General features: G+C 68.4%; 1 protein-coding gene across 1 annotated transcript in view; it reads left to right on the forward strand.

Moving 5' to 3' along the window:
• The first annotated feature begins 616 nt into the window (after nucleotides 1-616).
• Nucleotides 617-12,382, forward strand: part of KIF26A (kinesin family member 26A) — a 42,090-nt gene continuing 30,324 nt past the window's right edge. The window contains 2 exon segments of the mRNA XM_045448419.1: nucleotides 617-871; nucleotides 1,203-1,448. Of these exon segments, the coding sequence (XP_045304375.1) occupies nucleotides 830-871; nucleotides 1,203-1,448 (288 nt within the window). The 5' untranslated portion in view covers nucleotides 617-829.

Below are 12,382 nucleotides of genomic sequence, written 5' to 3' on the forward strand. Positions count from 1 at the left end.
CTTCCCGGGCGCACAGCGCGCACACGCACCGTCCTGCACACGCGCGGCTGCAAAGACACGCGTGCCGCTTGCAGACTCGCCTAGAGAGAGACCCTCTGGCGCAGGCAGTGCACGTTCCGAGGCGCGGACCGCGGCGAAACTCACCTACGTGCGACTGCTAGACCCGAAGGGCGACCAGCGACACGCGGAGTGCGCTGTATTTGCAGGAAAAAGCGGGTGGGAGTCTGGGCCGGGGTTCAGCCCCTTCCTCGTCCCGCCTAGCACCGTGACCTTGGGCGAGACCTTCTCTGCGACCTCAGTTTCCTCGCCTGTTACGTGAGGAGTGGGTCGGTGCCTCCCAGGAGACGCGCAGAGCCCACTGTCCCGGGAGAGGAGCAGGAAGGCGCATGCGCGCAAGTGTACCGAGTATCTCGCGGGGGCCCCCAGCGCCCCTCCCTCGGGCCGGGACTCGCCTAACAGGTCGGGGTCCTTGGAGTGGGAGGGGCCGCGCGGCGGAGAGGGCTCCCTCCCCCACGCGCAGCCGTGCGGAGGGCTTAGGCGGGGCGGGACGGCCTTCCCGGAGCCCCGCTCCGCCGGCCCCGCCCCCGGGGCCCCGCCCCCGCCCCGCCCTCGCCTCCCCTGCACGCCCGCCGCCGCCGCCGCCGCGGCCGCCGCCGCCGCCGCCACCGCCGCCGTCGTCGCGCGCTCTCCTCCCACACGCCCGCGCCGCCAACTTCGGAGCGGCCGGCCGGACCATGGGGGCGCCCCGGGGCCGGATCACGTAGCTTCGGCGACCCCGGAGAGCCCTCGCGGCCCGAAGCGCCCTCCCGGCCCTCCCGGCGTCCAGGCCATGGGCGGCCGCGGCTCCCCGCTGTGCACAGCACCACCCGCGGTACGCGCGGCCGGGCCCCCAGAGGGAGGCGGGCGGGGGGGCGCCAGCCGGCGCCCCGAGACGGAGTCCGGGACGCCGAGGATGCTCGCGGGGTGCGCTGCGCCCCCTGGGGGCCGGGCCTGGAGCGGAACGCTGGTGGGACCCCGATCCGGACCCCCCCGGGTGGAAGGAGAGGGCGGGCGGCAGGTTTGCGCCCCGCGCTCCGAACTTTGTCGCGTGCCTCACTCCGGGGCCGGGACACGCTGAGATCTGGAGTCACTGGTGCTGGGTCCCGGCGTGGCACTGCTCAGGGGCCCAGGCTCACGTCCCCTTCTGCCCCCACCCCCCGCAGGTGGCCGAGGGCGGCCCGGCCCGCGAGCCGCTGCAGCTGTTGGAGGTGTCCCCCCGCAAGAGGCTGCCCAACGGGCCCGAGCAGGACCCATGCGGCAGCCGCCCTGCGCCCGAGGGCGCCGGTGCGGGCGCGGAGCAGGGCCACTCGGCCGGCGGGGGCGGCTGGTGCCGCCACTGCCACACGAAGCTCGCCGAGCTCAAGCGACAGGCGTGGAAGCTGGTCAGCGGGCCCGGGACACCCCTCCGGGTAAGTGAGCCTTTCTCGGACCCGCTTCTCCGGGCAGGGCCCGTGCCGGCTTTGGGGAGACCTCGAGGCCCCGGAGGGAGGCGAGGTTCCGCCGAGTGTTTTCTGCCTCGTTCCTTCCCTTCTCCGGGCCTCGGTTTCCCCTTTCTGTAACGCGGTGCGTGTGGGTTGTAGCAGTTCATCGTAAGAGGCTCCGCGGTGGGATTGGAGGCCGGTAGGGCAGGCGCTTCTCCCCGGAGCCACAGATGTCGCACAGCTGGAACCGCAGTCTGTGTTTGGGAGGGGGAGGGGAGAGAGGGAGCCGGCAGGGACTCCACCCAGGGCGGGACAGCTCCTGCCCTGCCGGCAGCCAGAGGTTACTCGGTGCGCGGTCGCCCTTGGGGCACCCGGGCCCCCAGCCAGGTGTCTGGAAATTGCACACCTGGGGCAGGAGGGCTTGGAGGACCAGAGGGTGGGCCTGCCGCTGTGAGGGGGGCCCTGCCTGCCCCCCCCCCCCCCCCCCCGCCCCGGGTCGTGAGTGAGAATGGTGTGTGGGACACGGCCTGGGGCTTTGCTAACCTTAGGCAGTGGCCACCCTTTTGGGAACCCAGTGCCTGGGCCCCAGCCGCCTAGGTGTTTGCCCTGGGAGAGCCCGGGCTGTGCCAGATTCTCCAGCCAATGGGCTTGCCCTGGTCTTGGAAGGCGCTGGGACCATTGTTCAAGGAACAATGAGCGCTGGAAGTTTGCAAAGCCTGGGAAGGTGGGGGTCTCCAGAGGAAGCCCTTCCCGCCAGACCTTCAGTCTTTTTGAAAGCCTTCTTGGGAAGTCCGCACAATCCCCATTGAATCTAAATATAGGTCTCTAAGGGGGCTTAGAAGTCTGGGGTGGGGGCCAGACCCTGGGTTCCAGGGGGTCCCCTGGTGTTCCTGTCTCGGCCAGGTGGGGGAAGGGAGGGGAGTCTCGTTTCTGTCCTGGGCGCACCCTTTCTCCGGAGGGGAGAGGGGACCTGCGGCCTGCCCCCCGGGGTGGGGCTGGACCCTCCTCACTGGCTGCTCTGGGCAGCGTGAAGGCTTTCCAAGCTCTGTGCCCCACATGGCCTGCATCTGGTCGAAAAGACAGCAGAGGACCTTTAGGGCCCCACGAGAGGGTGGTTTGGGACAGACTTCCGGGGGTCTGTCAGAGCTGCCTGGCCATCTTATTACCCCATTAGGGGACACTGAGGCCAGAGAGAGGAGGGGCTTCCGTGGCTGGTGGTGCTGGGCATGTTGGCCAGCTGGTTGCAGGTGGGTGGGGGATCCCGGTGGAGAGAGACAGAGGCCCTCATCAAGGGGGGGGGGCGTGGCTCACTGGTCTCCTCCTGCTGATGCTGAGCAGGGAAGCGTCCTGACCACCCAGAGGGCTCACCTGCCCCCTGCCCCGGTCTGTCCTGGGTTTGGCAGTAGCCCTCAGTGCCAGGTGGGGGCTCACCCCCTTTCCTGGCCATCCTTGGTACCCAGTGGTATGCTCACCCAACAGACCAGGGTCCCCTGCTTTGTTCCTGCTCCGCGGCCCCTCCCCCGCGGTGTTTCCTCCTCTGTCAGATGAGTGAAGTCTTCGCGGGGCCATTCTGGGAGTGAGGTCCGACCTGTAGAGTGCTGTGCCCACGGGAGGGAAGGCCCCACGATCCACTGTTTCTCCCCAGAGGATGGAAACCCTCCAGGCCCTTGGGCTGAGCCACCCACGCCCAGGGACCTAGGGGTTTGGGCCCGAGACCTCCGGACCTTGGTAGGTGTCATTGTCCTGTGAAGCCCAGGCTCTCCCTGGCGTCCTGGCCCACAACTTCCCTCAGGGAAGGCTGGGGAGTTGGTGCGTAGGGCACGTGCACGGACCTGCTTCTGCTTTCGGTTTGGGAGGTAGCTGGAGGGGTGGGGGCTGTGTGTGATTGGCTTCGGTGAGCCCAGTCCGCCTCAGAGTCTGGCCCATGGTCCAGGGAAGCACTGGGCTTTGTTCTGAGGCCAGAAAGACACTGGGCGGTGGGGCTGGAGCCGGACCGGAGCCTGGCTATCGGAGGCCCTCACCCTGGGGGTCCCTGCTTGATCTCGGTGTAGAGAAAGGCTTGAGAAGGTGGAGGGACTTTGATCTTTCCGCCGGCTCAAGGTCACCCCATTTTCTGCCCTTGGCATCCCCGCCAGGGCTCCGCCCAGCTGGCTCCTTGCCCACCCTCCCGCCAGCAGACGGCTCCCTGCTCCGGGACCTCAGGCAGGTTTGTTGAGATCTGGGACGATCTGTGTACCCATTTCACAGGTGGGTAGAACCCACCAGCACAGGGCGGCTCGAACCCCTTAGCCCTTGCTGCTCCTGCCGGGATGTGGGCCTCGAGGGTCATTCTGTGCCCGGGTCTTTGGTGCCCGTGGGGTTGAGTGGGGCATTTGGAGCCTTGCCCAGCCATCAGGTGTCCCGGGTGTAAGGCCCTCCTCTCCTTTGCTGCTGTGTCCTCTTTTCAATCTGTGTCTTCCTCAGTTTCCCCGTCCGGGGAGTGAAGGTGACCGTAGTCCCCACCCAGGGACAGCATTCTCGTGGAGGGGTTAGGACTGTGTCCTGATGCCCCCAGAGGGCACGGGAGGGTTGGAGCCTGGGAGCCTGTCCTTACCCGAACCAAGAAGGGCAGTGGGCCTGGGTGTGGAGCGGCCGGCCGGATGGGGGCCTCCAGGCTGGGCACCCCTCTCTGCCCCCTTCAGCTCTCGCCAGCTTCCCCAGATGAACCCTTCAGGACCCTTTCACGGACTCTTCCCACTGTGGGCCCAGCTACAGATACCCTTCTCATCCCCAGGCGGTCCGGCCAGTTCCCCGCTCTGATCTCCCTGCGCCCCTCCCGGGTGCCCCTGTCTCCGAAAAGTCTGCCGGGGGCTCCCAACACGTCCCTCGAAGGGACCAAACCTGGGCCTTCCTCTTCTGCTGCAGCTGAGTGCCCCCCTGGGGGCACTTAGCCACTGGCCGCTGTGTCCCCCTCCCCCCGAGGCAGAAACTGGGGCCGCGTCCACACTGTTCGGTTTCCTCACCCGCTGCCTCGAACTGGTCAGCCAGTTCCTGCAGACCCCTGTCAGCATCCCTTCTGTCCCTTCCCGACGCCTGCCCGCCCCCAGCTCCCACCCTCAGTGCAGCCGGGAGGGACCTCTCGTCAGCAGGGGTCTCTGCCAGTCCCAGTGCTGCTGTCCTGGCCCCATCAGATGGAGGCTCACTGAAAGGGACGCCCCTGCCCACAGACGCCACTCTGCCTGAAGGCCCCATCCTGTCCCTCACCCCAGGTGGTTTGTCATGGGCATTCCTTTTGCAGACCCCTGGCCCTCGTCCTCCCCCTCCCCCGGCCCCCGTCCTCCCCCGGACCCGTCCTCCCCCGGCCCCCGTCCTCCCCCGGCCCCCGTCCTCTCCCATCCCCCGTCCTCCCCGGCCCCCGTCCTCCCCCGGCCCCGTCCTCCCCCGGCCCCTGTCCTCTCCCATCCCCCGTCCTCCCCGGCCCCCATCCTCCCCCGTCCCCGTCCTCCCCCGGCCCCCGTCCTCCCCCGGCCCCCGTCCTCCCCCGGCCCCCGTCCTCCCCCGGCCCCGTCCCCATCCTCCCCCGGCACCCGTCCTCCCCCGGCCCCTGTCCTCCCCCGGCCCCCGTCCTCCCCCGGCCCCCGTCCTCCCCCGGCCCCTGTCCTCTCCCATCCCCCGTCCTCCCCGGCCCCCATCCTCCCCCGTCCCCGTCCTCCCCCGGCCCCCGTCCTCCCCCGGCCCCCGTCCTCCCCCGGCCCCTGTCCTCTCCCATCCCCCGTCCTCCCCGGCCCCCATCCTCCCCCGTCCCCGTCCTCCCCCGGCCCCCGTCCTCCCCCGGCCCCCGTCCTCCCCCGGCCCCCGTCCTCCCCCGGCCCCGTCCCCATCCTCCCCCGGCACCCGTCCTCCCCCGGCCCCTGTCCTCCCCCGGCCCCCGTCCTCCCCCGGCCCCCGTCCTCCCCCGGCCCCGTCCCCATCCTCCCCCGGCACCCGTCCTCCCCCGGCCCCCGTCCTCCCCCGGCCCCCGTCCTCCCCCGGCCCCGTCCCCATCCTCCCCCGGCACCCGTCCTCCCCCGGCCCCTGTCCTCTCCCATCCCCCGTCCTCCCCCGGCCCCCGTCCTCCCCCGGCCCCCGTCCTCCCCCGGCCCCCGTCCTCCCCCGGCCCCTGTCCTCTCCCATCCCCCATCCTCCCCCGGCCCCCGTCCTCCCCCGGCCCCCGTCCTCCCCCGGCCCCGTCCCCATCCTCCCCCGGCACCCGTCCTCCCCTGGCCCCCGTCCTCCCCCGGCCCCTGTCCTCTCCCATCCCCCGTCCTCCCCCGTCCCCATCCTCCCCCGGCCCCCGTCCTCCCCCGGCCCCGTCCCCATCCTCCCCCGGCACCCGTCCTCCCCCGGCCCCTGTCCTCCCCTGGCCCCCGTCCTCCCCCGGCCCCCGTCCTCCCCCGGCCCCCGTCCTCTCCCGGCCCCTGTCCTCTCCCATCCCCCGTCCTCCCCCCGTCCCCATCCTCCCCCGGCCCCCGTCCTCCCCCGGCCCCGTCCCCATCCTCCCCCGGCACCCATCCTCCCCCGGCCCCTGTCCTCCCCTGGCCCCCGTCCTCCCCCGTCCCCCGTCCTCCCCCGGCCCCGTCCTCCCCCGGCCCCTGTCCTCTCCCATCCCCCGTCCTCCCCCGTCCCCCGTCCTCCCCCGGCCCCCGTCCTCCCCCGGCCCCGTCCCCATCCTCCCCCGGCACCCATCCTCCCCCGGCCCCTGTCCTCCCCTGGCCCCCGTCCTCCCCCGTCCCCCGTCCTCCCCCCCGGCACCCGTCCTCCCCCGGCACCCGTCCTCCCCCGGCCCCCGTCCTCCCCCGGCACCCGTCCTCCCCCGGCCCCCGTCCTCCCCCGGCCCCGTCCTCCCCCGGCCCCCGTCCTCCCCCGGCCCCCGTCCTCCCCGCGCTCACGTGGCAGAACTACGCAGCCCAAGTCGCCAGTGCCCTGGGTACTGGTGCCTGCACTGCTGACTGTGGCTGGGAGGCTCAGCCTGCGTGGACTGGCTTCCCTCCACGTTCATGGCTCTGACTGCTCCTCCAGGGTCACTGAGCCTCCCTCCCCCATACCCCACCCCACTCTGGAAGGCCACCCGACCCGGGCCTTTCGCGGCCCTTTCCACACCCCTTGGCCACTGTGCTGCCCCTCGGCTGGGAGCTCTGTCCAGGCAGGCCTGGGGTCTGGGTGACCCCACCCCTCTGTGTTCACCCCCATGGCTGTTGGGCTGGATTCCTGCTCTCCCCTCCCCCCCCCGGGTGACATCCCCATGGGGGATGGCCATCCTAACTCCCCTTGCAGCAGCGGGGCAGGGCTCTTGCTTGGGGACCCATCCCAGCTGCCATCCAGGTGTATCACGCAGAGGTGACGACTTCTCCAGAGACCCCATGACCTTCGACGCGTCGGTACCGGTGTGGGATTGATTAGCGCCCCCTGTTGAAAGAAAGGGATCAATTCTCATTCGGCTCTTGGAAACCTCTTGCTCACCTGGCAGGGGGTCCCACCCTCCTGCCCCCCTCCCACCATGAGCTCCACAGCCGCTGCCGAGGTCCCTGCCCACCGGTGCAGCCCCAGGCGTGTGCTAGCTCACATTTTGCACCAAGCTGGACAGTCGGTCTGAAGGCTGCTGGGGAGGCCGTGGGTTCCTGTCCAGTGCACGGCTCAGGGGCGACAGAAGTAGGCTCCTAACGCTGGAGTTCTGGAGAGCCTGCTGCTTCTCTCTGGGGTCTGGCTTGGGGGTGGGGTTCTGCCAGCTCGACATTCAGCTGTCACTCCCCCGCCAGGAAGCCTTCTGAGTCCCCTGGGTGCTCTGTGTCCATGGGCCCCAGCTCTGACTGCAACAGTGGGCCCCTGGGTCTGCTGCCCCAGCTGCCCTGTGGTCCCGGGAGGGCAGGGGCTGAGCTCAGCTGGCGTGGGACGTTTGCTGCCTGCGGTCAGGGTGCCTGAACCCCTGGTTCCCACGCTGTCGGGAGCCTGGCCTGGGCTCCACCTCTTTCTGGGGCTGCCCCCCCCCCCCCCCCCCCCCCCCCCCCCCCCCCGTGCCAGGACCAGGGTGTCTGCCTTGGGGCTCCACAGGGCAGGGCAGGCGGCCTCAGCAGAGCACCCCCGCTGAGCCAGGTGTTGGCAGGCTCTGGAGGCGGCTGGGGAGGGGCTGGGGAGGTGTGAGAGGGGCGGGAGCTCCCTGGGGCTGGTCTCCCATCTGGCAGGGGCCCCGATGATGACTCAGCCGGGAAGGGATGAGTGTGTGGGCCTCGGAGGCTCCCAGGCCACTCTGGGGGACCGAGCCTGTGCCGGGGGAGGGAGGGGGGCCGGTTAGGTGTCTGTGAGATTTCAGCTGGCGCCTCCTCCCTGGGCCAGACGGTGGTGCAGCCAGTGTCCCCTGGTATACTTGGGTCCGGTAATGGAATGACAGGGTCCTTGTGCCTGTCTCATCTCCTTGCTGGTCCAGGGCTTCAGGGAGTGAGGGTGGGCAGTGCGGGTGGGGTTGAGCCGAAGGGCTGCCAACCCCTGCCTTCTGGGCACCGGCCACAAGCAGAGATGGGGCTTCGGGAGCTGGCCTTGGTGCAGGCCAGTCCCTGTGTCTCGTGGGAGGGAGCACGAGGGGCGTCCCGCTACGGTCAGAGGTGGGGCCGAGCCAGGGGCGTGTGTAGGGAGATGGGCCTCGCTGCCTGTCTGCTGAGAGTGAGAGGTGGAGGGTCAGGGAGGGAGGCCACAGGTCACCCCCCGCCGGGCTGCTCAGAGCCTTGGCCACAAGACTTGTGATGGTTTGGAATGGGCCGAGGAAATGCATCTGGGGCCTTTTCCTGGGTGCCTTGATCCCTCGAGTGTCATGGAAGGATCTCATTTGGGAGTCAGAAGAGCCAGTCTTTATTTTAAATAGCAAGGCAACTCTAGTTTCCCTTTTCCTATGCCTGCGGGGAAGCTCAGGCCAGTGGAGTGTTCAGCTTCCGCCAAGGACATGGGCGAGTTCTCTTGTGTCTTTTGGGAATTGATCATTCCTATTTGTTCTAAAGCAACCGTCTCTAGTCACGTGGTTTTGTATCTGCTGTCTGCTGTGTAGTTCTTGAAAGCGTGGCCGGTGCTTTGTGCAATACAGGTGGATTGAGTGTCCCCTTGGCCTGTGTGGCCTCTGTCTGCTCCTTCACTCCCTGGGGACAGAGCAGGATTCTGTGGGGGGCCGGGGGGAGTGGAGTTGAGGCCAGGCTGTCCCCTGGGTTCCTGGAGGCAGCCAGGCTAGGTGGCTGGGCCTCTGGGAGCCACTCCTTTGTAAAATTTTTTTTTAAGTTTATTCATTTTTTGAGAAAGAGAGAGATAGAGCTTGAGCAGGGGAGGGGCAGAGAGAGAGGGAGACACAGAATCCAAAGCAGGCTCCAGGCTCTGAGCTGTCAGCACACAGCCTGATGCGGGGCTTGAACCCATGAACTGAGGTCATGACCCGACCCGAAGTCGGATGCTCAACCCACTGAGTCCCCCAGGTGGCCCTGGGAGTCACTCCTTTTACTTTGCCCCTGAGCTCTGAGCTCTCCCTTTCCACGATGGGGGGAGGGGGGGAGAGGGGGGGTGGCTGGAGACGCTCCCCTGCGGGAGGGAACCCAGGGCGTGGCGCCACTGCCTGAAGCGGGAGCCTGGGGCATCACCCCTTTGCAGGGTCTCTGCTTCCCCATCTGCGAACAGGGTCCTGGGGCTGAGTGCCTTGCTCCCCCGGGTTAAAAGGGGGCATTTTCACTTCCAGTGTCACATTTGGTGGCCGGGGGATCCCCTGTGGGGCTGGGGTGGCTTGAGGGCTGTCTGCAGGGGTCCGGGTGCCCTGTGGGTGGGGGGCTCCCCGCCAGCATCCCAGGCTTCAGTTGTGGGGGCTGGGCTGGGGGCAGGGGTGGGTGGGCTCAGCGGGCGCCTGGGGCTGACAGATTGATGGTCCCGCCGGGCCCGGTGCTGGCCTTCTGCACTCACCTCTGACCCCGTGATGGATGCTGGCCCACCCGTCCCCGAAGGTCCCTGTCCACCCCTCACAGCCATGATGCCAGGCCACCTGGAACCCCGACCGGCCCCACAAACTCGGCCCGTCTAAGACCTGAGGGATTGTCTGGGAACCATTTTGGCTTGGCTTGCTTGGTGGCCACCCAAAGTGCAGCCACGGGCCCTCCTGGTCTCGTCGCTGGGGGACCCTCTCCTTGCCCCGTCCCTTCCCGAGCTCTCGGCATGTTGGGCCCCAGCCGTGCCTCCCAAGCTTGGTGGTCTGATCCAAGAGCCCCTCAGGCTCATGGTGGCTGGTGAGGAGCATGGTTTGTGGCCGGCTGGGTGTCTGTGGAGACGGGTCTGATGGGACTCATCCGGCTGGCGCGGTGGGCCAGTGGGGAGCCTGGGGGGGGGGGGGGGGGCCTGGCAGTCTGGGCGCTGGATCTCGAGATGATGCTGGGACCCGTCCTGTCCCGTGTCTGTCCTCTCTGCTGGGTGATGGGTGAGGAGGGCTGGCTGGGTCTGTGCTGTGGGATCCCTCCTCTCAGAACGCCCCTGGGGCTTGGTTAGGTCAGGGGCTGGGGTGCACACCACCCTGGGCTGTGGGTGGTGCTTTGGGAAGGGGGAGGGGGGACAGGGAGCCGGGCAGACAGGAGGGCCGATGCCTGCGAGCCGTCGGCTGACCTCTGTCTGAGCAAAACACGCTTAACTCCACCACCCCATGTGGTGAGGGAGGAAACAGCACGCGTGGGAGTGAGCGACCCTCCCGTGTCTGTGCTCATAATGGAAGTGCTGTGGGGCTGGGAGAGAGGACTCTGGAAAGGGGCATCCAGGAGGGCCTTCTGGACGAGGTGGCATTCGATCTCAGAACTAGCCCCACAGAGATGGGGTGAGGGCCTTCAGGGATGGCCTTCTGGGGTGGGGATGCCTGTCTCCGGATGCCAGGTAGAGGGAAGAGGGGAAGGGGGATGAGGTCAAAGGTCAGGAGGTGTGGGGGAGCGGACTCGCCCTCCAGCCCTGGAGCCGAGCTTGGGGCCGGGGATCCCCTGGAAGTCCTTCCACGAGAGCGCTGCAGCCCTGGGTCCCCCTGGCGGCCTCATCGGAGGGGCCTGGTGGCTGGGTGCACATCTGGGCTGGCCACCCGCACGCAGAGGTTCCCGGCAGGAGAACTCGGGAGGCCCGGGGCCAGCTGAGGGGCACGGGCTCCACTCCGTTTCGGGGGCCGCCTCCTCTAGCTGGGCCGCCCAGGGCAGCGTCCGGCCTCCCTGGGGCTCTGGGCCCTCCTGAGTGGCCCTGAGAGTGTGCTGTGGCCCGTGGGCTCAGATGAGGAGAATGGGGCCCAGGAGAGCGGCAGCTCACCCCCACAGAGTTGGACCGAAAGCCGTGTCTGGGTGAGCTCCAGGCCCCCCGAAGCGTGTGCAGAGCCCCCTCTGAGTGGGGAGCGCCCCCAGGAAGCCAGCCTGTCTACACCGCTCCCCACCCCCCAGCCGAGGCCGTCCTGCTGGTCAGGCTGTTAGCCATCAGGGTCCCCACCACCCTCGCGTGGCGTTGTGGCATCGGGCGGAGGACAGGGGAGGCCATTGAAGGGAGGGGGTCTCAATGAACTAGTGTGTGCCCCGAGCTGTCCAGCTGGCTGGTGCCTGGCACAGGGCCTTGGGGACGGGTGCCAGTCGGCGCCGGGTGGGCCGGGCAGCACCTCCCGCTCCCCCACGCCACCTCCCCGGCAGAGGAGGGGAGCCTGTGTCAGCTATGGGGCCTTCGGAACTGCAGCCTGATGGGACCGGATCAGTGTCCGGGGTTCTGGCTGGCGGGTGGGGGAGGGTCTGGCCCGGGGGTGTGCAGTCTTCCTGTCTTCCCGCCGGACCCAGGGGATGTGGGTGGGCAGGGCCTCTGGCTGAGAGTTGGGCCCTTGGCGAGGTGCGTGGCGGGTGGAGGCAGGGGTGCGGCGGCCCAGGTGTGGCTGGCTGGAAAACTGAACCCCTGCCCCCCACCGCCCCCCGCCCCCGGCTCTGGGTCCCCCAGGCTGCACGCGACATCGGAATGTCATCGCCAACAGAGCCTGCAAGGTTGGAGCAGCGCCTGGTCCGGCAGCCAGGGGTCCCTTCCTGGACCTGTGGTCAGCTCCGAAGCAGTGGCTGCCCAGGGTCACAGCCCGGGGCATTTGTTTGTGGAGGGAAGGGAGGGTGAGGCAGAGGGACCCCAGCGAGGACCTTGGCTCCAGCCGCACAGAGTGGTGGGCTGGGGAAGGGAGCCCCTAGGCCTCAGGGCCCCCCCGCAGGCTTGGCCTCTGGCCCCGTCTGCCCTCCGAGAGGCCCTGCCGGTGGGTGCTGAGCCCCCTTTCTAAAGGCGGGATGACGAGGGCTCAGAGAGGGTTGTCTCGCAGCTCTGAGGTCTGGGGCTTTTTCCCAACTGGGGAGCACGGTCCCCGCTTCCTCCTGTGTCGGCCTCAGTGTGGGGATCTGGGAGCTCCTGTCCTGCCCCGAGGGTGGGCGCTGCTCGCCCTGGGCTGGGGAGGCCCCTCTGGGTGGGATGACGGGCGAGCTCGTCCCTGGAGCAGTCGTTCTGGGCCTCCAATGCAGGAGGAAGTGGAAGGATTACTTGAGGCCACTTGGAGACCCCAGAAAGGAGATGAAAAATGGAAAGTCATTACACTTGGGGGGGGGGAGCCTCCCTAAAACCCGGCGGCATGACGGGTAGATGGTTTGCAGTGCTAAATTGAATCAAATTAAAAAAACATTTTCCAAACGCAAATAAGATATCTGTTTAATTAGACTGCAGAGGAAAGCGAAAGGTAATATCTTGCAGTGGGGTAATTACTGTCTTTCTGAAGGTGCTGGGCTCCAGAGAGCGGGTGGGTGGTAGATGGCATGGTGACTGGGCCTTTCAGGGGTCAAACTTCCTGAAATTGGGCCAGTGACCTCTCATGGGCGTGGGCCTGTGGGCCCTGGCAGTTGCAGGGGAGATCTGGCTTCGGG

Source organism: Leopardus geoffroyi, chromosome B3, assembly GCF_018350155.1.
Source record: "Leopardus geoffroyi isolate Oge1 chromosome B3, O.geoffroyi_Oge1_pat1.0, whole genome shotgun sequence".
Taxonomy (NCBI): Eukaryota; Metazoa; Chordata; class Mammalia; order Carnivora; family Felidae; genus Leopardus; species Leopardus geoffroyi.